Source organism: Sus scrofa, chromosome 17, assembly GCF_054392235.1.
Source record: "Sus scrofa isolate SSC_HxYL_T2T_F1_AM1 chromosome 17, Sscrofa_HxYL_maternal_Yorkshire_Landrace_v2.0, whole genome shotgun sequence".
Taxonomy (NCBI): domain Eukaryota; kingdom Metazoa; phylum Chordata; class Mammalia; order Artiodactyla; family Suidae; genus Sus; species Sus scrofa.
In genome coordinates, this window is record NC_139399.1 from 16,155,153 (window position 1) to 16,181,135 (window position 25,983).

Here is a 25,983-nt window from a genome sequence, read left to right on the forward strand (position 1 = left end):
TGACGAAGGCCAGAAGCTTCAGCTCCAATTCCACCCCTAGCCTGGGAACCTCCCTATGCTGTGGGTGTAGCCCTAAAAAAGACAAAAAAAAAAAAAATATATAGTGTTCCTATGAATTAGTCTTTCCCCTTTTAAAATATGGAACTTCTAGACAACCCAAGCAATTATAAGGCATAAAATAATCTTATCAAAGATAGTAGTAATAAGAAGGATCTTCAATTTAGTAATAATGAAAATAGCTTGTTTTAAAATGGAAATCGATTTAACAAAGAGTTTCACCACAATTTGGGCTGGATCCAGAAGTATATGCAACTAGTCAATAATTCACAGAGCAACAGAATCTTCTCTTAAGTACAAAGTTATACATTATAGCTAGAATTCTACACTGATTGGGAACTCAATACCATAAATGTTGGTTTCCTTATGCCAATGTAAAGGCAAATGATGACAGTTTTTACAGTGAAATAAATATTTTGAAAAGAGTAAAATATATCTGCATTGCAAACAATTAATGATTCTTTTATGTATACCCTTTCAATTTTAATACAAAAAGATAAAATGAAATACATCAATAATGCATACCAAGGCTTTATCCATAATGACTTGAATTTTCAGAATTCTTTTCAACAGCACCTCTGATTTTTTCTGCAAAACAAAGAGCATGAATTAAATAGAACATTAAAAAGTCCTTCTGTGTTGTAGTTATCATGTACATTATACTGTTTTATACATACATCTACAGACACATACAGATGGATAGACAGAGAGAGATACCTAAAAGATATAGATATTAGAAAAATAAGAGGATCGATACTGAGTAAATGAGCAGGAGAGATTATGAATAAAAATGTTAAGAACAAATCAGAAGCTTTTATCTGATATTCTTGATAATTAGAACCCTCGAAAAAGTGGAGTTCCTGTCGTGGTTCAGCTGAAACCAATCTGACTAGCATCCATGAGGACGCAGGTTCCATCCCTGGCCTTGCCCAGTGGGTCAAGGATCCGGTGTTGCTGTGAGCTGTGGTATAGGTTGCAGACTTGGCTCGGATCTGGCATTGCTGTGGCTGTGGTGGAGGATGGCAGTTACAGCTCCAATTGGACCCCTAGTCTGGGAACTTCCATATGCTGTGCATGTGGCTCTAAAAAGCAAAAAAAAAAAAAAAAAAGAATCCAACTAGGAACCACAAAGTCCTTAGCACCTTTGTGGATAATAATCTGGGCAACAGCACAGGGGTTTACCTGATCCATTTGGTCCTGTTGTTCTACATGTACACACTGACATTAATAACACAATACGTATCACCATAGCAGGGGTCAGCAAACCACGGCCCATGTGACCACCTGCTTCGTAAAAAACCTTTTATGGGAACAGAGCCACACCCACTTGTTTCTATTGTGTCTATGCCGATTTAATGCTACAAAGGCTGAGGGAAGTAGAGGCGATGGATGACATGGCCCACAAATTTACTATCTGGCTCCTTAGGAAAAAGGTAACATGAGTCCTTCATCTTGTTCTCTTTTTCAAAACGGTTTGACTCTGCTAGGATATTTGCCTATACTTAAGCGAGAACTATTTTCTACAAAAACATTTGCTGGAATTCTGACTGGGATTACGCTGAATTGACTGATCAATTAGGGAGAAATGAACATCTTTCTTTTGTTCCTGTGACTTAGCTAGACTCTCTTATTAGTCCTGAGAGCTTTGACGGAGAGTCTATAGCACTTTCTATGGGCAGAAGCAGGTCACTAAAGAAAGAGGATTATTTTTTCCTTTCAAAAATGTACACCCTTTATTATTACTGTTTTTGCAACCACAGTATCTAGGAACTCCAGTAAAATGCTGACTGTAAGTAGTGAAGGCAGACAAGCTTGCTTTATTCCTAATCTCAGGGGTCATTTTAATCAGTTGGGGCTATAACAAATATACCATAGATGAGATGGATTAAGCAACAAACATATATTTCTGACATTTCTAGAGCCTGGAAAGTTCAAGATCAAGGCATCAGCAGATGTGGTCTGTGTTGCTGCTGTGGCTCGGTGGCCCGTGAACTTCCACATGCCCCCCCCCCCCAAAAAAAGAAAGAATTAGAACAAATTCTCCAAGGTTACCATATCATCTAGACAATGAGATCTGAGACAATTTCTTGCCTCTATTCTAATTTTAAATTTTTTATCAAAATAAAAACTTTTTAAAAATGCATGCAAAAAAATGCATGTCAAAAATGTTGCCATAATAACAATCAGCAAATTTAGTACCATTATATTATTAGGATGCAAATTCACTAACAGTCCTGTGCATACCTGCATAAAAATAATTGCAATTAGGAAAACTATAATTTTGATTTTTGATTTACAAGTTTATATCTATTACATTTTCTAAACATTATAGGGCTAAACAAAAATATATTAAAAATGAATATCACACAAGAGGTTGTTTTATTATAATTGATATCGATTTAAAATTGTTTTCCATAAGTAACAAATTTCAATGTTTCATAAAAGGGGTTACTTACTTCTGATTTCACAAGGATTTTGAAGGGCTGAGCTGCAAACTGGGTTGTAGAATAATTTCTTGCTATTGGAGAAAAATCACTTTTATTATTCTTTATCTGATAAATTATATGCTCATATGTAGCTGAAGATTCCAATGGTTCAATTCCATAACTGATGTTCTCGAATTGCAATAATCCCCTGAATATTTAAATACATAAAAGGAAATTAAAAATATAGATTTATCAGTGGTAAACATAAATCAACATTAAATAAAAACTTTATATAGATATTTTATAGTGGTCTTTGTAGTCTAATAGCTAAGAATCATCTCATCTTACTGGATTAACTTTCAAAACTAACTTTATACATTCTTCTATATATTATAGCATTTAAGAGTCATTGGAGTTCAGAGTTCCCGTCGCACAGCAAAAATGAATCCATCTAGGAACCATGAGGTTGTGTGTTCAATCCCTGGCCTTGCTCAGTGGGTTAAGGATCCCCCGTTGCCATGAGCTGTGGTGTAGGTCGCAGACACGGCTCGGATCCTGCATTGCTGTGGCTCTGGCATAGGCCAGTGGCTGTAGGTCTGATAAGACCCCTAGCCTGGGAATCTCCATATGCCATGGGGGCGGCCCTAAAGAGACAAAAAAAAAAAAAAAAAGAGTCACTGGAGTTCTAGTGTGGCTCAGAAATAAATAAACCTCATACTAGTGGTAGCTTTTTCTGAATCAATTTTGAGACTGCAAACCTAGGAGACAGACAAAGAAAATAGGGAACATGATAAAAAGATAAGCAGGAAAAGAAAATAGATCAGAAGAAACTCAGTGAAAGTATTGTCTTTGCCTTCCCTGGACCCTTCAAGGAATTTCTGAAACTGAAAAAGGTACACAGGATTGTAATCACATACATCTCCAGAATATGCCATTACCTGAGTCCGGAACAGGTGCTAAGTGTCACAACTGAATTCGGAATCTCTCCGGCATACCCTTGATAAAAGCAATGACCCTACACGGGAGCGTATAAAGATACATTCATGAATGACTTGAAAATCAAAGTTTCAGTTTTATCCTTACTTCCTAGACATCAGCAAACATTCAGACTTAGCCACTACCATGAAATTCTTTACCAGATGGTCCACTTCCTTGTTATCTACCTACAATCTCCAACTCTTGACCCTCTTCTGCCCAGAAATAATCACAACTCCCATCCTCTACCACATGAATCTTGCTATATATAATTCTAAGCTTTTGATGACATCTCTCTGATCTGCATCTTTTCTTTCTTAGCCCCATTCCCTGAACATGTAGAGTCTATAAATGCTACTTCAATGTAATTACCAACATTAATTTGACTTCAACAGTGAACATTTCATTGAATTTTTTTCTGCTTGCCCACTGATTGACACTTCACTATTTTCTCCTTGATATCTCACCATGTTGATCATCCTTAGTTCAAACTCTCCTCTCCATGGACTTTTACAACAGTGATATCCATGGACTTTTTACAACCAGTGATACTTTTTTTCAGTGAATATTTCCTTCTCTTCCCTTAGAGGCCTAGTAATATCTAGAATCAGTCTTGTTCCTTTGTTAATTCCATGCCATGAAAACTTTGGTGTCATCATACTATTGTTTAGGAATGTGCTCATGTGTCATTAGCCCCCAGACACACAGCTCCATCAGTAACCATGCACTTATCTCAATACTGGGCTTGCCTCCTATCTCCCACCCACTGACAGTGGCAGAGCATACCATGCTCCAGGCCAAGCAACAGCAGCAACCACATATGCCTGTACTGGTGCCAGCAAAATATGCCACAAGTCTTCACAAAGATGTAGAGTGTGAAACCAGGTCCCGACTCTTTACCCTGAAGCAGAGAGCATTCCAGTCTCTGTACCCCCTGGCCTTGCACCCAGTAGGAGCAAATGATCCTCAATAACTTAGGGGTATTAGTAAGTCCCAATACCCCTAACTTGAAGCAGCAAAAAGCAGCCTAGATGGGAACTTTTCTCACCCAGGGGCCCTATCAGAGACAGAGCGAGAAGCATATTAATATCCAATGGGTCTTTCATCACCCAACATCACCTACCAATACAAGGTGGCTCAGGAAAAGAAACTTTTACTGCCATAGGCTGCACTGGCAGAGATCCAATGAGCTCCAGCAGAGCCAGGAGAATAAAGCACAAGAGAATAACACTAAAAGCACAACAAAGCTAAATTCTCACAAGAAGAACAGACCACACGAAATCTGAACTTACATCTGGGTGACTTCCTTCAACAATGTCAAGGACTCACATGAAAACTACACACTACGCCAAGAACCAAAAACATGACAACAAAATGAGAAAAGGCAACCAGACGATGCCAACATTTGAGATGAGCCATTTGTTGGAACTATTGGATGGATTTTAAGGCAGCTGTGATAATATCACCTCAGTGAACAATTGCAAATTATCCTAAAAAAATAGAAAGAAGAGAAAATCTAAGAAAAGGAATAGAAACCATTAAAAAGAACAAGTAATATATATTAAAGCTGAAAAACACAATAAACAAACACTCAAAACAAAAATTCCCTAGAAATGGTGAACTTCCTCAACATTATAAAGAATATATTAAAAAACAAAACAAAAACAAAAATGGCAGCTAACATTTCCCTTAGTGGTGAATGACTGAATATTTTTTTTTTATAGGGGATGAGGAAAATTGTGAGGATATCTGCCATCAGTATTGTTACTTGATAGCATACAAGTAATTGTAGCAAGGCCAGTGAGGCAAAGAAAAAAGGCAACAAGTATACAGATTGAAAAAGAAGAAAAAAGAAGTCCACATTTGTAAAAGACATGACTAATTAAGGAGACATTTTCAAAGGATCCATTAAAAAAAACAAAACAAAACAAAACACTGGTATGGAATTAATATGTGCCTTCTGCAAGTTAGTAAGGATCCAAAATCAACACAAACAAGCTGCATTTCTAGATAACAACAACCATGTGCAAACTGAAATTAAAATAAAATACCACTTACAAGTGCACCAAAGAAACTGAAATACTTTGGAATAAACTTACAAACATATGCACAGGATCTGAATGCTAAAAATATAAAATGCTAAAGAACAACAGTTTTAAAAAGACAAAACGAATGGAGAGCCTTTCTTCATTCATGGATTGGAAAAATCAACAGAATAAAGAGAAAGATGTCCATTCTCCCCACATTGATTTTTGGTTGAATGATATCAGTCCCAATGCTAGCAAGGTTGTTCATACACATAGGGTAGTTTAGTCTATAATTTACAAGAAAAAGAAAAACATCTAGAATAATGTAAAAATGTTGACAAAGAATAATAAAGTGGGAGGAATCCCTGTAGTCTCCAAAAATGCTGACTAGGCAGGCAAACTGACAGTAGGAGATTGGCAGAAGGATAGACACATAGAAGTCACGCACAGAATAAAGAACCTGGAGTTATATCCACATAAATACGGCCCCCTCCCCTGGATTTTTTGATGGTGATGCCAGAGCAGCTCAATTGCACAAAGAACAGCCCTTTTCAGAAACAGTTTTGGAACAATTACACAGCCCTAGTCAAAGGGATAAATGCTGATCCAAGTATCACACTTTATACAAGATCGTCTCAAGTGAACACACCATGACATGTAAATAAAACTGTAAGATTTAGGGCAAGAAAACACATGCCATCTTCAGGAATTCTAGAACTACACAAATTTATTAGGTTTGATAGCCAAATTACCATTCCTAAAAGGGAAAGATGATAGATTAGCTCTGATTAAAATTTTAAAATTCTCACCAATGAGAGACCTTATAATGATGACGAAAGGACAAATTACAAACTGGGACAAAATATGTGCAAACCTCATCTGGCAAAGGACTTAGAATATATGAACTGCTCAAGAAACAGCACGGAAGGAAACAACCAATCCAACTAGAAAACAGGTAAAAGACATTAACAGATACTTCACAAAAGGAGACAAACAAGTACATGAAACTCTATTCAGCATCATTAGTCATCACAGAAATGTGGGCCAAAATGACACGAGATAAATTTCACATCTATCATAATGGCTAAAATTCAATTTTAAATTTAAATGCCAAAACAATGGCAATATGTAGATAGTCTTTTATCTCTCATGCATTGCCAGTAGAAAGTTCACAAGGGTACGGCCACTCTGGAAAAATCAATTGGGAATCTCTTTCAAAAACAAATATACGTTCACCATATGATCTGGCAATGATATTCCTGGGCATGTATTCCAGGGAAATTAAAAAAAAAAATCACTGCCACACAACGAACTGCACATGAATGTTCACAGAGCATTATTTTCAATCCCTAAAGACTGCAAAGAGCCCAAATCTCTCTCAATTGGTGAAGTGGGAGAATAACTAAACCTGGTGTTTCTGTGTGGGAGAGTGGTTGTTTAGGAATCCAAGGTTTAAGAATCGATTTCACGCGATTGAGATATTCTCTTACTTCTCTCAATTTTGATAAGTTGTACTTTTCCAGGAAGTTGTCCATTTCACCTAAATCATCAAATTTATTGGCATAAAGCTCTGATAATACTCCAAAATGTCATTTTATTTTCTGTATGACTAGAAATATCTCCTTTCACCCCTAATATTGGTTGGGTTTGCTTTTGATCTAAACAAGTCTTACCAGGGGTTATTGATTGTATTAGTCCCAAATAACTAAATTCAGAGCTTCACTTGTGCCATTCTTTTTCCTTTCTCTATCTCTTGGATTTCTGAACTGACCGCATTATTGCCTTCCTTGACTAGGTTTTAACCTTTTAGAGAGTATCTCGGTTTGTACTGGAAAACACAAAAGTAAGGGTCAAGCTCCTTCATCCTCTCCTTGCCAGGTTTTAGGCTCTGAAGTAGAGAATGGGGTGGTAAGAGCATCGCTTACTCTGGAACTTGATCTTTCCTCCTAAAGCTGAGCCTTTCCATCTCAGGTGAATGCCTGGGGTTTTAGCAGGGCCACTCGACCCTGCCTAGGCTGAAAATCCAACACCTCCCAGCACTCATTCATCTTTAGTATTATCTCCACCTGACATTCTACCTTTAAGTAGACTCTTAATCTCCACATATGCAGCCTAATCCTTAGTCAAGGAAACAAGGATGATTCCTCTCCCCTGAAAAAAACCTGCATCCCATAGCCCCTCTTTATCTCTGGTCCTATGTCCTGCAAGTTCCAACTGCTTCAGCAGCCTTGAAATCCAAATGCTTAGAGAGGCCTGCTTGGTTCCACCCTTGGGCTACAGTTCAGACATATTATATCCCAACCAGAGGGCTCGGTTCAATGTGAGACTCGCTTTCTTTCTGTAAGAGAGAAAATCCTGATTTGGTTTTTAATTGTCAAGTGCCTGAAGACAAGTGCCTCACAGATTCTGTCCGGCTTTCTTCTTGTGGAAGATGAGAAAGACAAATATACCTGCTACCATATTAGAAATTTTCATTCTCTCCCAATGGCAACATCACAACAGAATCAGACCAGTCACTCATATTTGCCTCTTCCCAATCACCTATTCTGGCAAACTAAGTGTCTGACACTAAAGCTAACTTTCTCACATATTTTGACTGTTTCTTGACTCCTCTCTGCATTTTGGAATAGAATTCAAATTCTTGTGTTTCCCATGTAAGCCTATTTAGATTCCGTAGCCAATATGCTTTTGCAAGTTCACTTTCCTGTGCTCTTTCTATGAAGGGGTTCCCCCTGTTCCCTCCACTGCTCAGGTCCTATGGTACTGCCATCAACATCTCTCCCTGTGTTTAGTGGCTTCTTAGCTCCTTTTCCCGCTTTTTTTTCCCCTTCTCAAACTCTTACTAATACTTCCAGATGTTTATATGACCTTTTCAGGTAACTGATTCCTGAGTTCTCAGTTTAAAAAGTAGTTGTTCTATTCAACATGCTTTCATAGCAACTGCCACATTATATTGGGGTTTGTGATCAATCTGTTTGCCCAATAATTCTGTGCAGTATAAAACATTATTCTTCTTCCCACCAATGGCCTCCTTCACTCCAGAAAAATATCAATCTACACAACATAAAGTAAAACTTACCTTTATAAATGAAGAATCTGGATACAGTACCCCTGACTTGTTGTATGAATATACCAGGAAATTAGAGTCTAAAAATGACCTAATCAACCAAAATAAGAATACTTCACATAAGAATAGCATTAGCAAAAGTAACTTACAGAATCATGAGATTAAGCAAATTTACTTCCCATTTGATAAACTCAAATATGCAAAAATTTATTGGGCTTTTTTCTCGATTATCAAGCTTGCTTTCTGATAGCATAGTATGCACAGGAGAGAAAATAATAACCAGGATAACCAAATACCCGTGTGGTCACTGTCATGACACAGACTAATGTCCAGTACGTTCAAGTCTTCCAGATTCCCACAGCAAAGTTTTCTTGTATATTCAGCCATCAATATGTCTCATGGCGTAAATCTGTTAAAGTTAGCTAACAAATAGCCATGGATCGATAAACAAAAAAAGTGATTATTTGATTAATTTGTTTTCATGAAGTTACACTGTGTTTATAAAAAACAAGCAAAGAAACAAAAAACCTCCAGATTCCCAGGGTCTTAAAATGATAACGAATGTTTTTCACAAGGTTACTGCAGGTTCAGCTCCATACTGCCTCCATTCTGGGACCTAGGCAAAGGCATGGTCCCTTCATGAAATAGGCTTTTTTTCATAGTAGGAGGAGGAAAATTGTAGAAGAGAGTTCTTAAAACCTTTGCTTATACGTGGGATTCTAGGGTTTTGCCCAAATTTCCTAACTTAAGTTACTTCCGTGGAAAACCTGATATAAACATATGAAGCTCTATTCTTCTTACAAAATAGATGGTGATTATCATGGAACAATCTAACACCATTATTTATTATAGGGATGAGACAGGCTGGAACCTGGGACCTGGGACCCTTGGCTGCAGTGCTTGCAACTGGACAAATGTCTCCTGGAGGGGAACAGAATACAAAGGAATGCAAAACCCTGCATACATGAGCAGTCTGGGCAATTATGAACAATAAGATACAAAAAGGTCACAAACCAACTGCTACTTCTAAGGTGCCAGGAGCAAAAGCAGGGGACTGTGCATGATCCCTGAACACAACACCACCAAGGGGGTGGGTGGACCACCTATCCACCCCCACTTTCACTCCACTGAAGGAACCAGCCTGCCCCCCTTGTAGAGGGAGCAAGGGAACTGGTACTTGGTCTCGCCCCCTCCTGCCTCAGAACAGTCCCAACGAAGTCTTGCTTGAATGCCTCCTCTGACCACTTACCAATTTCTATTGATTAAAGAGTCCAAGGATCCTAATCCATATCAGGATTAGGGGCTTTCTTAAGGATTCCAAACACCAAGACACATTTGAAGACCAGGATGGAAGTGAAACTAGAGCATTAACAAAGTATGCTTTTCACCACTGCTTTCCTTTTCATATCTCCTCTCACTATTTTTCTCTAGCTATTTTTATTGATGGGTAACTGATTCACAACGCTGTGTTAATTTCAGATGCACAGCAAAGTGATTCAGTTATAGATGTGGATACAGATTAAGTCTTTTTCAGAGCCTTTTATCATACTCTGTGAAGTAAGTCAGAGAAAGACAATATCCTATGAAGTCAATATCGTTAATATGTGGAATTTAAAACAAGTGATATGAATGAACATATTTACAAAACAGAAATAGACTCAGACTTAGGAAACAAAAGGGGAAAGGGGGTCAGGGAGGGAGGGATGAATTAGAAGTTTGGGATTAACGGATACACACTACTATAGATAAAATAGATAACAACGACCTACTATATATAGCACAGTGAACTATATTCAATATCTTGCAATAACTTTTTCCTCTCATTTCTGAAAACTCTTCCTTCAATTCAAATAAAAAAACCAGAGAGCTTTCCAGAGAAAAACTATTTGTCAGTTTATAGTATTCCATATATATTCAAGGAAAAACTCAAGAAATGGGCTGAGATGGTTTAGGTGCAAGCATCTAGGACACGAATTCTGGAATAGCGACAGAGCCACATTTTAAGAACTCTAAGCACATAAACTGAGGTGGTAGAATTTGAATCCAGAAGCAGATCCCAGGAAGAAGTTAGAGGTAAAAAAAAAAAAAAAAAAAAAAAAAACCTTAACAGATATTTGACAAGCACTGTTAAAAGAATACAAATTTAGTTTGCAAGTTCATTTTTCTTGTGCCCTTCTCCAAAAGCAGACTTTTTGCTTTACATGAAACAGCAAAACAGTCTGACTTTGTCAATGACATAATGAAAATACTAAGAGAACACTGAAAGAAAAACAACCTTCAATGAAAGGAAAACGAACATCAAAAAGGAAGAGGGCAAAACTTAAACGTTAGATCCTAATGAAGTAGCACTGATTTAAAAAAACCATCTTCATCTCAAGAAAAGCTATAAGCTTTCAAAGCAGACCATTCCAAGGGAAAAAAGGACCCCCTCAAACTGAAATTCAAGAAAGTTCATATTCAATGACTCAATAAATGTAGCAAAGAGAATTTCCTTACTGTGAAGAGAAGTCTAGGCCTAGCCAACAAAGAGAACAAATGTTGGTAAAATGCACATCGAAATTAAAGATTTGGGAGTTTCTGACGTGGCTCAGTGGTTAACAAACCCGACTAGCATCCATGAGGACATGGGTTTGATCCCTGTCCTCGCTCACCGCTCACCGGGTTAAGGATCTGGCATTGCCATGAGCTGTGGTGTAGGTTGCAGACGAGGCTTGGATCCTGAATTGCTGTGGCTCTGGTGTAGGCAGGCAGCTGTAGCTCTGATTCAACCCCTTGCCTGGGAACTTACATATGCCACAGGTGTGGCCCTAAAAGGCAAAAAAAAAAAAAAAGACCCCCCCCCAAAAAAAGAAATTAAAATAAATATTTATAGAAAAAACTATGATGTGGAGGAGAAATAAGACCCAGGATGAAAGTGTAAATTTCCATAGGTTTCCCATAGAAGAAAAATGGTGCAGGGATTTAAAACTAAAACAAAAAAATTAAGGGACCTCTGATACATCAGGAAATATTAATGTAACACACACACACACACATAAAACTCACCCACACAAAAACCCGACTAGCATCCATGAGGATTATTCACTAAATATAGACTATATCAAATTGAAATACTTTATAGAAAATAAATATGACTCACAAACTATATACATTGCCAAAATGTTATTCAATTACAAGAACAAAAGAGACATCTGCAGATATGCTCCATCTGCATATTCCACCAGAAGAAAATAATTTGAAACTATTCTAATCAAACAATACCTGTCAGCATAAAGCTGCAATAAAAACAAAAAACAAAAAGAAAAAGAAAAAAAGAAGCCTTGCTGAAAGTTGGAAAATGCAATTCCGTTGTTAAAGAAACTGAAAGCAGTGGATGTACATTTAAATGGACAAAGAATTTTTTTAAATAGTATAGGAATATTATGCTATCACTTCAGGATCTGAGAGACACAAGAGAAGACTCCGAGAACAGAAAATATGAATATAATGATTACATGAAAATTTCATTTTTATAGCAATATATCTCCAAAACAAAGGAAGAAGACAAGCAATACACTAGCTGGCGTATTTGCAACACAGAGGAGAGAGTGTGTCAAACAAAATTCCCTACAAATTGATCAGTGGTGACAACAATAACAACAACAACAGAAAAAAAGAAAGATAAAGCCATTGACTGAAAAGAAATAACTCAAAACAAATGAATACACATTAAAATCCAAAAGTAAAAAACCAGAGTTCCCGTCGTGGTTCAGTGGTTAATGAATCCGACTAGGAACCATGAGGTTGCAGGTTCAATCCCTGGCCTTGCTCAGTGGGTTAAGGATCCAGTGTTGCTGTGAGCTGTGGTGTAGGTCGCGGATGCAGCTTAGATCCCACATTGCTGTGGCGCTGGTGTGGGCCTGGAGCTAGAGCTCCAATTAGACCCCTAGCCTGGGAAACTCCATATGCCATGGGATCGGCCCTAGAAAAGACAAAAAAAAAAAAAAAAAAAAAAAGAGTAAAAAAACCAAAAGCTTTGGAGAAGCAAATAAATGAGAATGGTCAGTAAACACTGGAAAAGATACTGTGCATTATTAATGATCAGTGAAGTGCATGTGAAAATAACAATGAAATAGCATCTGCTATCTGTTAATTAACTGAGTGAAGATACTCATTTTCTTGAGAATGTAGAAAAGAGAAATGTTTTTAAATTACTGGTGTGAGTAAAAACTGGTGTAAGGCTTTTGAAGAAAAAAATTGTCAGCATATAGCACTTGAGAATTTTCTCATTTATAATCCTCAATTTCACTGATGCCCAAGAAGTCATGGCCAAGGATGTCCACAATACAGCTGTTCATGCTGTAAATGGGGGTGGATAAATAATGAGCTATATTCATTTGATGGCTACATATGCATTCTTCAAAGATGAACTCATTTCGCACACATTTCCATGAATGTATCTCAACAGGTGATATTATGCAAAATGTTTCATAACAAACAACCACAAAACTACAACCACATATGATAAAATAATAAATATCTATTGCCCACACTTCTGGGTCATGTGCGGGCAGCCATGGCAGCTCTGCTAATTGTGGCCAGGCTTGCTCCCTGGTCAGGATTCAGCAGATGGAGAAGTAAACAGGGCACCATGCTGTAATTCATACGCCTTTATTCTCACAGAAGCTAGCCCAAGCATATTTTCATGGGGATGACAGACAAACCAGCTAGAAAGCAGGAAGGCACAAGGGCTTATTAAGTTTCTGTAAGAATTAAGTCAGTTAATAGCTCTCTGGCCAAAGTAAGTGACATGGCCACAAAATGGGCTTAGTAATTTGCAAGCCCCTCCCCAAGGTTAAATGAAAATATGACTCCTCCTGTTCAAAACTATTGAGAATCTCAGGACACCAACAGAAGAGCATTAAACCAAGCACAGGGCCTTTCTAACCTTGGGCCCTTCACACCTCACCCATGAAGTTGGCCTTGAGTAGATAAACTCAGATCCAGGGGCTGAGTGTGAGGTGGCTGGGGAGTTGTGCATATTCCACCTCTTGATGCAAGGAACAAAAGTTATATGGCAAAGAGTGAAGATACAGAGAGAGGTAAAGACCTGGGTCACACTTGTGCGTCATCCTCTTAAGGTCCATCTTTACTACCCTTCTGATCTACCATAATAAAGTACGTAATGGAATGTCTAGTATTGCGCCATTTATGTCTCTTTAAAGGAATCCACAAGATACTATGATTTGCAATGATCTTTAGACACACAGATGAATGAAGCTAAAAATATGACAGAAGAATATGTGTCTATATCATAATTGTAGTTAGCACTGGGGAGTGAGAAGACTGAAGAGGCATGGGCATAGGAAAAACAGACTTCACTGTTGTGGCCATGTACACATTTTTTTTTTTAACATATAGGAACAATGCTTATGTGTCCATCATTCATGGTAAGAATCTGTTTCTGTTATTCTCACAATTTTCCTTTTTAATTTTTTTTCATTCTTAGAAAAAAAAGTAATAGAAAAAAGGAGAGTGCTAATATAAACCATGGACCAAGGAATGATGTATCAATGTAGGATCATCAATTAAAGCAAATATATCACACTGGTGTGGAATGTTAATAATGGGGGAAGCTGTGCATGTGTGGAGGTTGAGGATATATGGGAAGTTTCTGTGCCTTCCACTCAATTTTACTTGGAACCTACAACTGTTCTAAAAAAACAAAGTACATCCAAACGCTCATAAATAATAATAAATAAACTACATGAATAGGCAAACCACATATAGGAAAACGCATGGCCAGAAATGTTTAGAGAAATCATTTAGGGGGAGTTCCCATCGTGGCTCAGTGGTTAACGAATCCGGCTAGGAACTATGCGGTTGCCAGTTCGATCCCTGGCCTTGCTCAGTGGGTTAAGGATCCAGCGTTGCTGTGAGCTGTGGTGTAGGTTGCAGACTCAGCTTGGATCCCGAGTTGCTGTGGCTCTGTCGTAGGCCAGCGGCTACAGCTCCAATTAGATCCCTAGCCTGGGAACCTCCATATGCCGAGAAAGCAGCCCAAGAAATGGCAAAAAGACAAAAAAAACCCCAAACAAACAAACAAACAAAAAGAAATCATTTAGGGAAATACAATCTGACCTTAAGATGGGGTATATTTTAGCAAATCACGTATGCTCTTGGAAATCTAAGCTGCGGCTGCCTTTTCCGATAGTAACTGGCCATATCTCTCCAAATCTTGACAAGTTACAGGATGTGAGCAATAAAGAATGCCTACCATAGAGGTGGTTATAAAAATTAAATGAATTACTACATGCAAATGGTCTGCAAAATGGTATCTGCTCAATAAATGTCAGTTATTTTTGTTGTTTTCATCATCGTCATCATCACCTACTCTTATTGGCATTCATCTTCTTGATCCAGACACCCATTTATTGACATTAAGTCTGTGAAACAGAATCTCTGTTATGTAAGAATACAGATAAGGGTGTTTATTCCAGGAGTCTATAGTGACAATCCCTGGAAATAGCCCATCACCTATCAATATTACATACTAAGGGATATTACCTACCAATACTACATACGACGGGACCTCATCTAGTAAAAATGGGTAAAAATACATACACATAGATTAAGCATGTAAATATCGTCACTAAACAAGACCTGACACTTGCAGAACTCTATTTCCATTAGTGTCAAAAAAAAAAGAAAAAGAAAGAAAGAAAGAAAAAGGGTTTTTTTGGTAAGGTTCTACATGTTGGACTTGAGATAAAGATAAAATTTTGAACAGAAAATCATTGACTGATACACACAGGTTATTATATTGGTTTCTTCACAGAGTGAAAGTGGGAGAGATTAAAAATATATACTAGCAAAATGAGACAAAACTACAGTGTAATATCAAGTAAAATGCTTAAATCATATTAGTATGTAAAACGACATCAACGAAATTCATCATAGACAAATAAAATTATTCCCTTAAGTGTGGCAATTGTAAGTATATTTTAAGAAGTTACACAAAATGATTTTACTTTCTGATATACTTTAATATTGACATCATCAATTTAGAATTTAGTCTGAATGACAGATTTATTCTAAAGATAAAGACCCAAAATTCTAGTCGGACACGAATCACAAAGAAGACTTACAATGTTAAATAAATATAATATCCAAACACTGGACTATTTAGGCTCTAAACCTGGGCTCAGTTTAAGGTAGTGATTGTAAAAATTTAAGACACTGAAAACAACTGTATGAAAAGAATGGCCACTTACTGTTTTTCAAGATGGAGAGTGAACGTTTTCCTGTTAATTTTGATGTCATAAGTGACCTAGAGCAAAGTATTTGGAGAGAAATTAATTACATACTTCAAATTCTTAAGGTCAAAAGCCCCAATTTCTTAAAATGCATGTATTTATCCATAAAACATAGATTGTATCATGAGTCTATCAAAATTTTAAAAGACAGATATAGATAGATAGATGATTATAGGACTGTTCAATCTTGGAATTGTGACAGAAATAATCATAATTAAACTTAAATAAAATTAAGGGGACTCTAAATCTATTTCAAAGTAATAGCATTTTGTCATTAGCAGTTAAGCATCATAATCAATTTGTAATTTAAAATGGTCACATTTAGAAATGTTGAGTAATCTTAGAAGAAACTTGCATTATATTACCTTTTGCAGTTTCTAGAACAAATACCTCGAAAATTAAATTATACAGAGCAAGTCCCTTTTTTTTTTTTTTTTTTTGTCTTTTTGCTATTTCTTTGGGCCGCTCCTGCGGCATATGGAGGTTCCCAGGCTAGGGGTCGAATCGGAGCTGTAGCCACTGGCCTACGCCAGAGCCACAGCAATGTGGGATCCGAGCAGTGTCTGCAGCCTACACCACAGCTCGTGGCAACGCCGGATCATTAACCCACTGAGCAAGGGCAGGGACCGAACCCGCAACCTCATGGTTCCTAGTCGGATTCATTAACCACTGCGCCACGACGGGAACTCCAAGTCCCTTTTTTAATATTCAAGAAGTGCCCCCTAGTTGGGAGTGCGACATGCAGACAGTCTTCCCCTCCCCATCTTCTAGGACCAGGGAACTAAAGGTCACCTCACACCAAGATACAGTTTTGCTGTGACAGCCCCCGTTTCATGGGAAGTCCCTTCACTCCAACTCCAGGTATTCTGATGGACCATGTCAGCTTCACACCTTGTTGAGCTTCAGTTCAGTCTCCCTCTTCCCACTGGCTTCTCTCTCTCCCTACCACAGGAGCTCATTCCAAGGACAGATCCTAAGAGCCTATCTTCACAGGAATCTTCTCAGAGATTGAATCCCAAAGAACTCAATTGGTGATAGCATCATAAAACATATGCCTTCTTTAAGCATGTGGTTAAATCTGGAAAACATTCTGCATGGGCAAAGAACATGACTTTCGTCATTGTGTGCAGTTTTCTGCATATGGCCTTTTAAATCTTCTTGTTTTCAATCTTCTATAACCGTACGGCTAGTGGAAAAAAGGTGTGTTGGCATCCCCCCAAATTACTGGGACATTGTTTCTTTCTCCTTGGAATCCATACTTTCTGGCCTTACGTATTTTGGAGCCTTTTTGTTGGGTGCAAATAGAATTAGTACAGTGATAGCTTCATGGTAACTTGGTCACTTTATCAAGAATAAGGTGTCTTTTATCCTAAAAGTGCTTCTGACTTTAAATTCTACTTTAGTATTCATATGATTGCAACAGTTTATGTTTGATATGTTCATTTCTTTATTTTTAACTCTTGATCCATTTTTATGTAACAAGAAGGGTTTTTCAAACTTCTTTTCAAATTCCTATTAAATTTAGAGAAGCATTCTGAAGGATAGAACAAGCTGTGATTTCTTGGGATTTATTAGTATAAAGATGTCCCTAAATCTTATTTATTTCACGGTGGGTTTCATAACTATATTTGCAGACAAACAAGTACCACTGTTTTCGTGTCCCTACTTCATCCTATTTGCAGAATAAATCTTTTGTGTGAGGATAAATCTGCCTATTTTGTCTTCTGCAGTCTGCATATCAGGTAATAGCAGCATGACAATATATACAGTTAATCAAGGCAAAAAATTTATTGTCCTATATTTCTTTCTCTCTCTCTCTTTTTTCTTTTTAGGGCTCCACTCATGGCATATGGGGGTTCACAAGCTAGAGATTGAATCTGAGCTACAGCTGCCAGCCACAGCCACAGCAACAAGAGATCTGAGCCACATTTGCAACCAACACCACAGCTCAAGGCAACACAGGATCCTTAACCCACTGAGCGAGGCCAGGGACTGAACCTGCCTCCTCATGGATCCTAGTCGGGTTGGTTAGCAGCTGAGCCATGAAGGGAACTCCCTGCCCTGTATTTCTTTTATTTTGATTTTTTTAATGCTGCAAATAATCAAATACAATTACAATAAGAGGCACGCTATACTATTACTCTGACCCTAGAATGAATGCTGTAAATAATTTAAACTGTAAGTATGATATTTGCTGTAGTCTGCTTTAGTTCGTGATGTTGTTGTTGCATAGATCCATTTAAATCACACTGAGGCTTGGAGTTCCTGTCATGGCCCAGAAGAAATGAATCCGACTAGGAACCATGAGATTGCAGGTTCTAAAGTGAAGTATTGGGTGTGAATTTGGTGAGTACATGTGTGTGTGTAAATGTGTGAGTGATTTTCTGTAACGCAGTGATTTTCTGTAACACTCTTCCTGGATACATGCACTTACTTCTAAAACATGTGGTTAATTTAATCATTTTTCCCCTCATATTAAGACAGCCTTCGGGGAGTTCTTGTTGTGACTCAGAGGGTTAAGAACCTGACTAGTATCCATGAGGATATGGGTTGGATCCCCCGGCCCTGCTCAGCAAGTTAAAGATCTGGCGTTGCTACAAACTGCAGCCTAGGTCACAGATGCAGCTCGGATCAAGATGCAGCCATGAAAAGAAACAAAAAGAAAAGACAGCCTTCCACAAAGAGGAAACCTACTTGGTCATAATAGTTTACACTTATTCGTATTTTCGCTTTTTACATATCCTTTGTCGGTGCCAATTTTCCCTCATCATAACTTATTTGTCCTCTATATATCAAGTTACATGTACTCTTAATATGATATAAAATGCTGTAAAAAATTAGGTAACTTTCATATTCTATTCTCTGTTGTAATCTCTGAAAGATACCTATCCTCTTTCCTTGAATACTGTCTAAAACCTTAGCATCATTTGACTAGCAGACTGTTGTCAACCACTTATCTGATGCCTTTAAATACTTTTATGATTTTGAGCTTTATTTATAACCAGCTATTGATGGGAGAGACTAATATCAAGAATGGCAGACTTAAAGCAAACCATATCAATAATTACAGAAAAGGAACCTGACAAATTCAATACCCATTTCTTGTGTTCTACACAGGTCAATTAAAGTCAAGGTGACTGTCAATATTTTAAGCCCTCTATAGCTCTGATGATTTTTTTTTTTTTTTTTTTTAGTTTTTTGCTTTGGAAATGTTTTTATTTACTGAGAGAAGAGTTTTGAAATCTCTGCTTGTAATTTTGAATTTGTCTACCATTTTTTACTTCTATAAATTCTTGATTCATGGTTTTTGATGCAGTGCCTTATGAGGTGCCAATATGGTTAGCATTATTATGTCTATTAGTAAATTAAGTTATTGACCCTTTCAAGATGCCACTGTTTATCCAGGTAAAATCCTCTTTCTGCAGTTTACATTGTCTTGTAATCAATGTATCCAATCTAGCTGCTTTTTGATTTGAATTTTAATGAAATCTAGTTATCCATTCTTTAATTTTCATCCACTTGCGCCTTTTTTATTTGAAAGGCATTTCTTGGAGTCAGCATTCGTATCTTCACCCAATTTGACAATCTCTGAATTTATTTGCAAAGTTCACACCAACTATTTTTAATGAAATGTATTATTTAATCATACAAGATTACTTTGCTGCTGTTTGGTTTGGGGATAGTTTATCTGTTCTTTCCTCATTTTTTCCCCATTTATTGGAGCTTTTGATTGGAATTAGATATATCAATATGGACTTATGGTTTTAATATCAACACACCCATGCACACATATGTGTACATACAACCTACATCAGTGTTTCTATGTGTTTGCATTCATATTTTCTGGCTTGGACCACTGAATTATATACCAGAAGCAACACTCCACTAGCAATTAGGACACCAAGCATGCAAAGATTGGATTCTAAACACCATCCTTCACTTTTCCAGGAATAAGAAACAGGCCCTTTAATTGAAAAAATAGGTGAAATCCAATCAACAAGGTAGACTGGCATAGTGAAAAAGAAAACATGGAAAGAATTGAAAAATGGAACAGAGACAAATTATTTTTCTGACTTTAAAGTTCCGACGTTTTTCTTTGGCTTGTTAATTTTTGAGGGTTACAAATGATGATCCTATACCACCCTCAGAATGGGACTCCTTTTTTTGTTTGTAGTTTCTTCATTCTTGTTCATTATTTATCATTTAATATCTGTTCTGATTTATTCATCAACCCATGGACTATGTACATAAGTATACTTTCAAACTCTCAAATACATTTTTTAGTCTTTCTGTTAAGTTTTAGTTTAGCTGTATTTTATTTTATTTTTGTCTTTTGGTCCTTTTACGGCTGCACCCGCGGCATATGGAGGTTCCCAGGCTAGGGGTCTAATCGGAGCTGTAGCCACCGGCCTACGCCAGAGCCACAGCCACACCAGATGCAAGGCGCATCTGTGACCTACACCACTGCTCATGGCAACGCCAGGTCATAACCCACTGAGCAAGGCCAAGGATCGAACCCGCAACCTCAGGGTTCCTAGTCGGATTCGTTTCCACTGTGCCCCCACGGGAACTCCTTAGCTTAGCTGTATTGTTACCAGTAATGAGTTCTGCACTATATTTCCATTTCCATTATTTTCCTTGCTGTGGTCAATTTGGTTGAAGGAGGCTGTGTATTCTTAAAAAGAATCAGAAGTACTCTTGGAAAGCATGACTTACCATGGAGATAGAGCACAAGTAAAGCTTGTTCAGAAAAGCCCTATGTATTTCTGGGGACACCAACGAGTCTGGTGTTTCTGATTCTTGGCTAAGATAATGGCAGTGAGATTTACCACGTACCACTTAGACACATACAACCACCCCTGGCCAAGGTTAGCTTCTTACCTTGTTTTCCTAACTAGTTTGACAAGGCTGGCCTGGCTACTGAAAATTTTGTTAGGAGCTCTCCCAAAGTCAAAATTTCTCCCATAAATCTTGTTACTAGAAGCCAGGAACTCAGCATGTTCTAGGAGCCCAGAAACTGGGTTCATGGGGAGCCAGCTCATTGTGCAGTCTTCCTGGATATCCTGATATTTACCTGAATTCTCTTTCTCTTGCTGTGCCACATGGTCTATCATTAAATAAAAGCCTCATGTGTGATGCCCTATAGAGTCTAGTGAGCCTTTCCAAAGAGCGGAAAGGGGAACACAATATATAAACTTTATCAGTCAGGTTGATTTTCTCCACTGACAAAATGTTTACCTTCGTGGTTCAAACTTTCTTTATCGCTATGATGATTTGTATGATTTGTCAACCAACATTTGAGAAAGAAAACTTTTTTAAGATTTCTCTCTGGAAATGGATTTGAAAATGTCTCCCTGTAGTACTATCAGTTATCATTTGACATATGCTGAGGATATTTTAATTGTTCTATGTTCCTTCTGATCTGAACATTTTATTAAGTAATACTGCAGATCTCATAGTGTTGGGTGTGTGTGTATGCGTGCATTTACTAAATGCTGTCTTTTTCTTGCTGCTATCATGGATACTCATATTTTCTGTTCATAGCACTTTCTCAGTGTACATTATACTCTCCTAAACATTGCAACATCTTCAGATATTCATTTTGGGGGTATAATAACATTTATAAATCCATAATCACCGGTTTTGCTTGGTGCCACACAGTGAGACAGTCATAAGGAGACCATTCAGTCTCCAAAACCTGCCTCAACCTCTAGCAGTTTTCCAGTGGACAGCTGTTGACATTCCTCTCAGACCACACCACAGGTTCCAATCACCGGATTCCCATCCCATCCCTGTCTGTCTTTATACCAACACTTCTTCCTTCTTGAAAAAACCAAGGTGTCCTATCCAAAGCTGCTAACTCTTATTAGAAGTCAAAATCAGGAAGGAACTGACGACTAAAAAAGTGATTCAAAGAGTCAACATATATAAAGGTATCTCTTGTTAAGGCTTACCCTCAAAATACCAATTAAATGTCAAGCATTAATTATGAATGATGTTCACAAAAGCAAAGAGAGAAGACTGAAGCCAGCCTGGAGAGGCCTCAGGAAGATATGCATCACTACACTTTATTCGTGGGAGTCAGATGTGATGCAACATTTCCAGCAGATCTTTTGCAATATTTATCAGTGTTTTTTTGTTTTGTTTTGTTTTGTTTTTGTTTTTTTGTTTTACAATGGCTTGCCTGCTGATCCTCTTGAGTTGCCTATTGAGGAGCATTTATGAAACTATCCAATGTCTAAAATTTGAAACATTCCACAATGTAACATCCATATAAGGAGATATCATGCAGTGAGGGAAAATAATGACAGAGCTATATTTAATTACCATGAAAAGTCAATCATAACTTTACAAACAAATGAGACAAACAATGCTCATAGGTGATCATTAAAAATATATGTGCATGTTCTACTTTCATTCTAATGCATGTAGCTGTCCAGTTTTCTCAGCACCACTTATTGAAGAGAATGCCTTTTCTCCATTGTATATTCTTGCCCCCTTTGACAGAGGCTAATTGGCCATAGGTGCTTGGGTTTATTTCTATCCCATTCCACTTATCATTATTTCTGGTTTTTTGTTTGTTTGTTTTTGTTTTATGTTTTGCTAGCATCATATTGTTTTGATGACTGTAGCTTTGTAGTATAGTATGAAGTCAGGGAGCCTGATTCCTCCAGCTCCACTTTTCTCTCTCAGGATTGCTTTGCCTATTCAGGGTCTTGCGTGTTCCCATACAAATTTAAAATGTTTTTGACCTAGTTCTGTTAAAAATGTCATTGGTAATCTGATAGGGATTGCCTTGAAGCTGTAGTTTGCCTTGGGTAGTATCCTCATTTTGACAATATAAACTCAAAATGAATTAAGGACCTAAATGAAAGAATGGGTACTATAAAACTCTTGAAGGAAAACATAGGCCAAACAATCTCTGACATAAACTGCAGCAATATCTTCTCAGATCCACCTCCTAGAGAATGACAATAAAAACAAAAATAAACAAATGGGACTTCATTAAACTTAAAAAGTTTTTGCACAGCAAAGGAAACCATAAACAAGAAGACAACCCACAGCATGTCAATGAAGCAACTGATAAGGGATTTATCTCCAAAATATACAACCACCTTCTGCAGCTCAGTATCAAACAAACAAACAACCCAATTTAAAAAATGAAGGAGTTTCTGTCGTGGCTCAGCAGGTGAAGAACCCGACTACTATCCATGAGGATGGGAGTTCAATCCCCAGCTTTGCTCAGTGGGTTAGAGGATCCAACGCTGCCGTGAACTGTGGTGTAGGTTGCAGACACGGTTGGGATCTGGCATTGCTGTGGCTGTGGCATAGGCTGGCACTGCAGCTCTGATTTGACCCCTAAGCTGGGAACTTTCATATGCCACAGCTGTGACCCTTAAAAAAAATGAGCAAAAGATCTAAATAGGTATTTCTCCAAAGTGATACAGACAGCTAAAAAACACATGAAAAGATGCTCAACACCACTGATTATTAGAGAAATGCCAATCAAAACTACTATGAGGTACCACCTTACACCAGCCAGAATGGCCATCAACAAAAAGTCCACAAATAGTAAATACTGGAGAGGGTATGGAGAAATGGGAACCCTCTTACACTGTGGTTGGGAATGTAAATTAGTGCAACCACTATGGAAAATAGTACAGAGATTCCTCAAAAAGCTAAAAATAGAAATGCCATATAACCCAGCAATCCCACCTCTGGGCATCTATCCAGAGAAAACCATAATTCCCCAAAATATATGCACCCCAATGTTCATTGCAGCACCATTTACAATAGCCAAGACATGGAAGCAATCTAAATGTCCACCGACAGAGGAATGGATAAAGAAGACGTGGTATATATATACAATGGAATATTGCTCAGCCATAAAATAAAAGAATGAAATAATGCCATTTGCAGCAACATGGATAGACCTGGAAATTATCATTCTAAGTGAAGTTAGTCAGAGAGTGAAAGACAAACATCGTATGATATCACCTATATGTGGGATCTAAAAAAAAAAAAAAAGATAAAAATGAATTTATTTGCAGAACAGAAAGAGATTCACAGACTTTGAAAAACTTACTGTTACCAAAGGGGACAGGTGGGGGAGTGGTATGGCAGAGAAGGACTGGGGGCTTGGGATCAGCATATGCACACTGAGGTATGTGCAATGACTGGCCCACAGAGACCTGCTGTAGCACAGAGAACAATCTCCACTATTCTGTGATAATCTCTATGGGAAAAGAATCTGAGAAAGAATGGATATGTGTATATGTATGACAGGGTCACTTTGCTGTTCAGCAGAAATCATCACAACCTTGCAAATCAACAATACTTCAATAAAACTTAAGAAAATTTTTAAAAAAAGAAAAGCCAGGCAATTAAAAAAAATCTATGTGCATGTGTGTAGGCATATCTCTAAAACTTCACTTCATTCAAATTGACTGCCTTTGGAAAATGAGGTGGACAACAGCTGGACAATGGGGAAATGAGTGTACTTAACAACTCCTTGTACTGTCTAGATTTCATTTTACAAAGTACATGCTTTACAAATTGAATCAGAACAAAAATATTACTTTCATTTTTACCAAGATTTATATATTATATGCATATATACAAGCATGAAGCTATTCTTTATATATTGTCATTTTAAAATCACATTACAAGGTGAATGTTAGTACGACCCCACTTGCAAGGAATATATCCTCAAATGTACATCTTTTCTAGAAAAAACAGCAAATATATTAGACTACATATGCCATTGATGTATATTGGCCACCCATTGGCCAGGAATTCTGGTTAATTTTTTTTTTTCTGAGTTGGTGTTCTAAAATTGTTTTGTAATGTTCACCTATTAGTTGAGTAATGAAAACAAAACAAAACACTTGCCCTCCCTCAGACAAAATGGCACTTGAACTCTCATTTAGAACACAAAATTTCATGAAGGGATGATACCCTTCATTCGTTCATGAAGGCATGAATCGATTTGGGTCTTGCGGTCCAGTAAATATAAAACCCTCATATTTCTAAAGTGATTTCTTAATTACATTTGTGTCTGAAGCCCCGCTGTCCTTGGTGTTCGTCCCAATCTTCTGTGGCACTGTGATTTGCAGAAGTGATGTTTCAGAGTCTGCAGTGAGGAAGACAGGTGTTAGTGCGAGCATTCCCCGCTCAGGGCAGCATCCTTCCAATTCTCTTATCTGTTACATCAGGTCACTCTTCGACCTTCCAAGCCCCTGAGCCTGTACCCCTGCGCGCACAGACACACACACACTCACTCACTCACCACAAAATCTTCCCGTGCAGGATTCCAGGAAGCGGCTCCCGTGGAAGTGGGAGTGTTATTACCAAACCACCGTCCAGAGTCCCTCAGGGCTGATGATGGACCTCAGCCCTGAGTGGGGGAAGAAAGGCTGTCCCAGGACCCTTTCAGGGCTCCCTCCTCCCACCCGCTAGAAGGCGGGCGCCCCCTCCTGCCGGGCAGGGTCAGGGAGGGAAGGGCAACCATTCCTGGTGTGCACTGAGCCCCTGACCAGCAGGGCCAGTATGGCTCTGAAACAGGGCGGGCTGTGACCCCACCACGGGCCCCCGGCGAAGCCTGGCCTGGGCTTCTGGAGCCAGGAGGGCCACGCCGCCCCGTCCACGCCGAGGGGTCCTCACTTACGATGGCCGGCGGATGTCAGCTGGCTCAGCCCTGAGAGGAGCAGCAGGAAAGGCAGCATTGTGTGGCCGGCCTCGCCACAGGGATGGCGGTTGACTGGAAACTGCAGCAGCCGTCGCGAGGGACCCGGGGCTCTATGGTGGGTGAGCGCAAAAGCAGAGCGACAGGGGGCGGGGTTGGTGGGGGTGTGTCTGCAAGTCCGGCCCCGCCCCACCTCCCAGTCCGGAGGCCCCAGCCTCAGACCCCTGGCACTCTCCTGCCTGTGGCCAGCACGGGGCTTCGGAGCCTGCTTCCTGCCTAATTCTGCCTACTTGTGCTCTATTTCCAGAAATTTGGTGTTTTTAAGGTGCCTCGGGTGACCTAGGTTTTATAAGAGCACTTTCTCCTCTGCGTATAAGCCATTTGCTGGTGGAGTGCTTCGGAGTATTAACAGTCCACGTCATAATTTTCTGGTGCAATGGCTGAATGTGAT

General features: G+C 38.5%; 1 protein-coding gene across 1 annotated transcript in view; it reads right to left on the reverse strand.

Annotated features, from left to right (window-relative positions):
• Nucleotides 1-25,572, reverse strand: part of ADAM3-LIKE (ADAM metallopeptidase domain 3 (cyritestin 1)) — a gene marked incomplete at its 3' end in the record, with an annotated part of 77,420 nt that extends 51,848 nt beyond the window's left edge. The window contains 7 exon segments of the mRNA NM_001097513.1: nt 583-645; nt 2,514-2,691; nt 3,422-3,498; nt 8,565-8,643; nt 15,806-15,861; nt 24,898-24,980; nt 25,515-25,572. Of these exon segments, the coding sequence (NP_001090982.1) occupies nt 583-645; nt 2,514-2,691; nt 3,422-3,498; nt 8,565-8,643; nt 15,806-15,861; nt 24,898-24,980; nt 25,515-25,572 (594 nt within the window).
• Nucleotides 25,573-25,983: the final 411 nt, after the last annotated feature.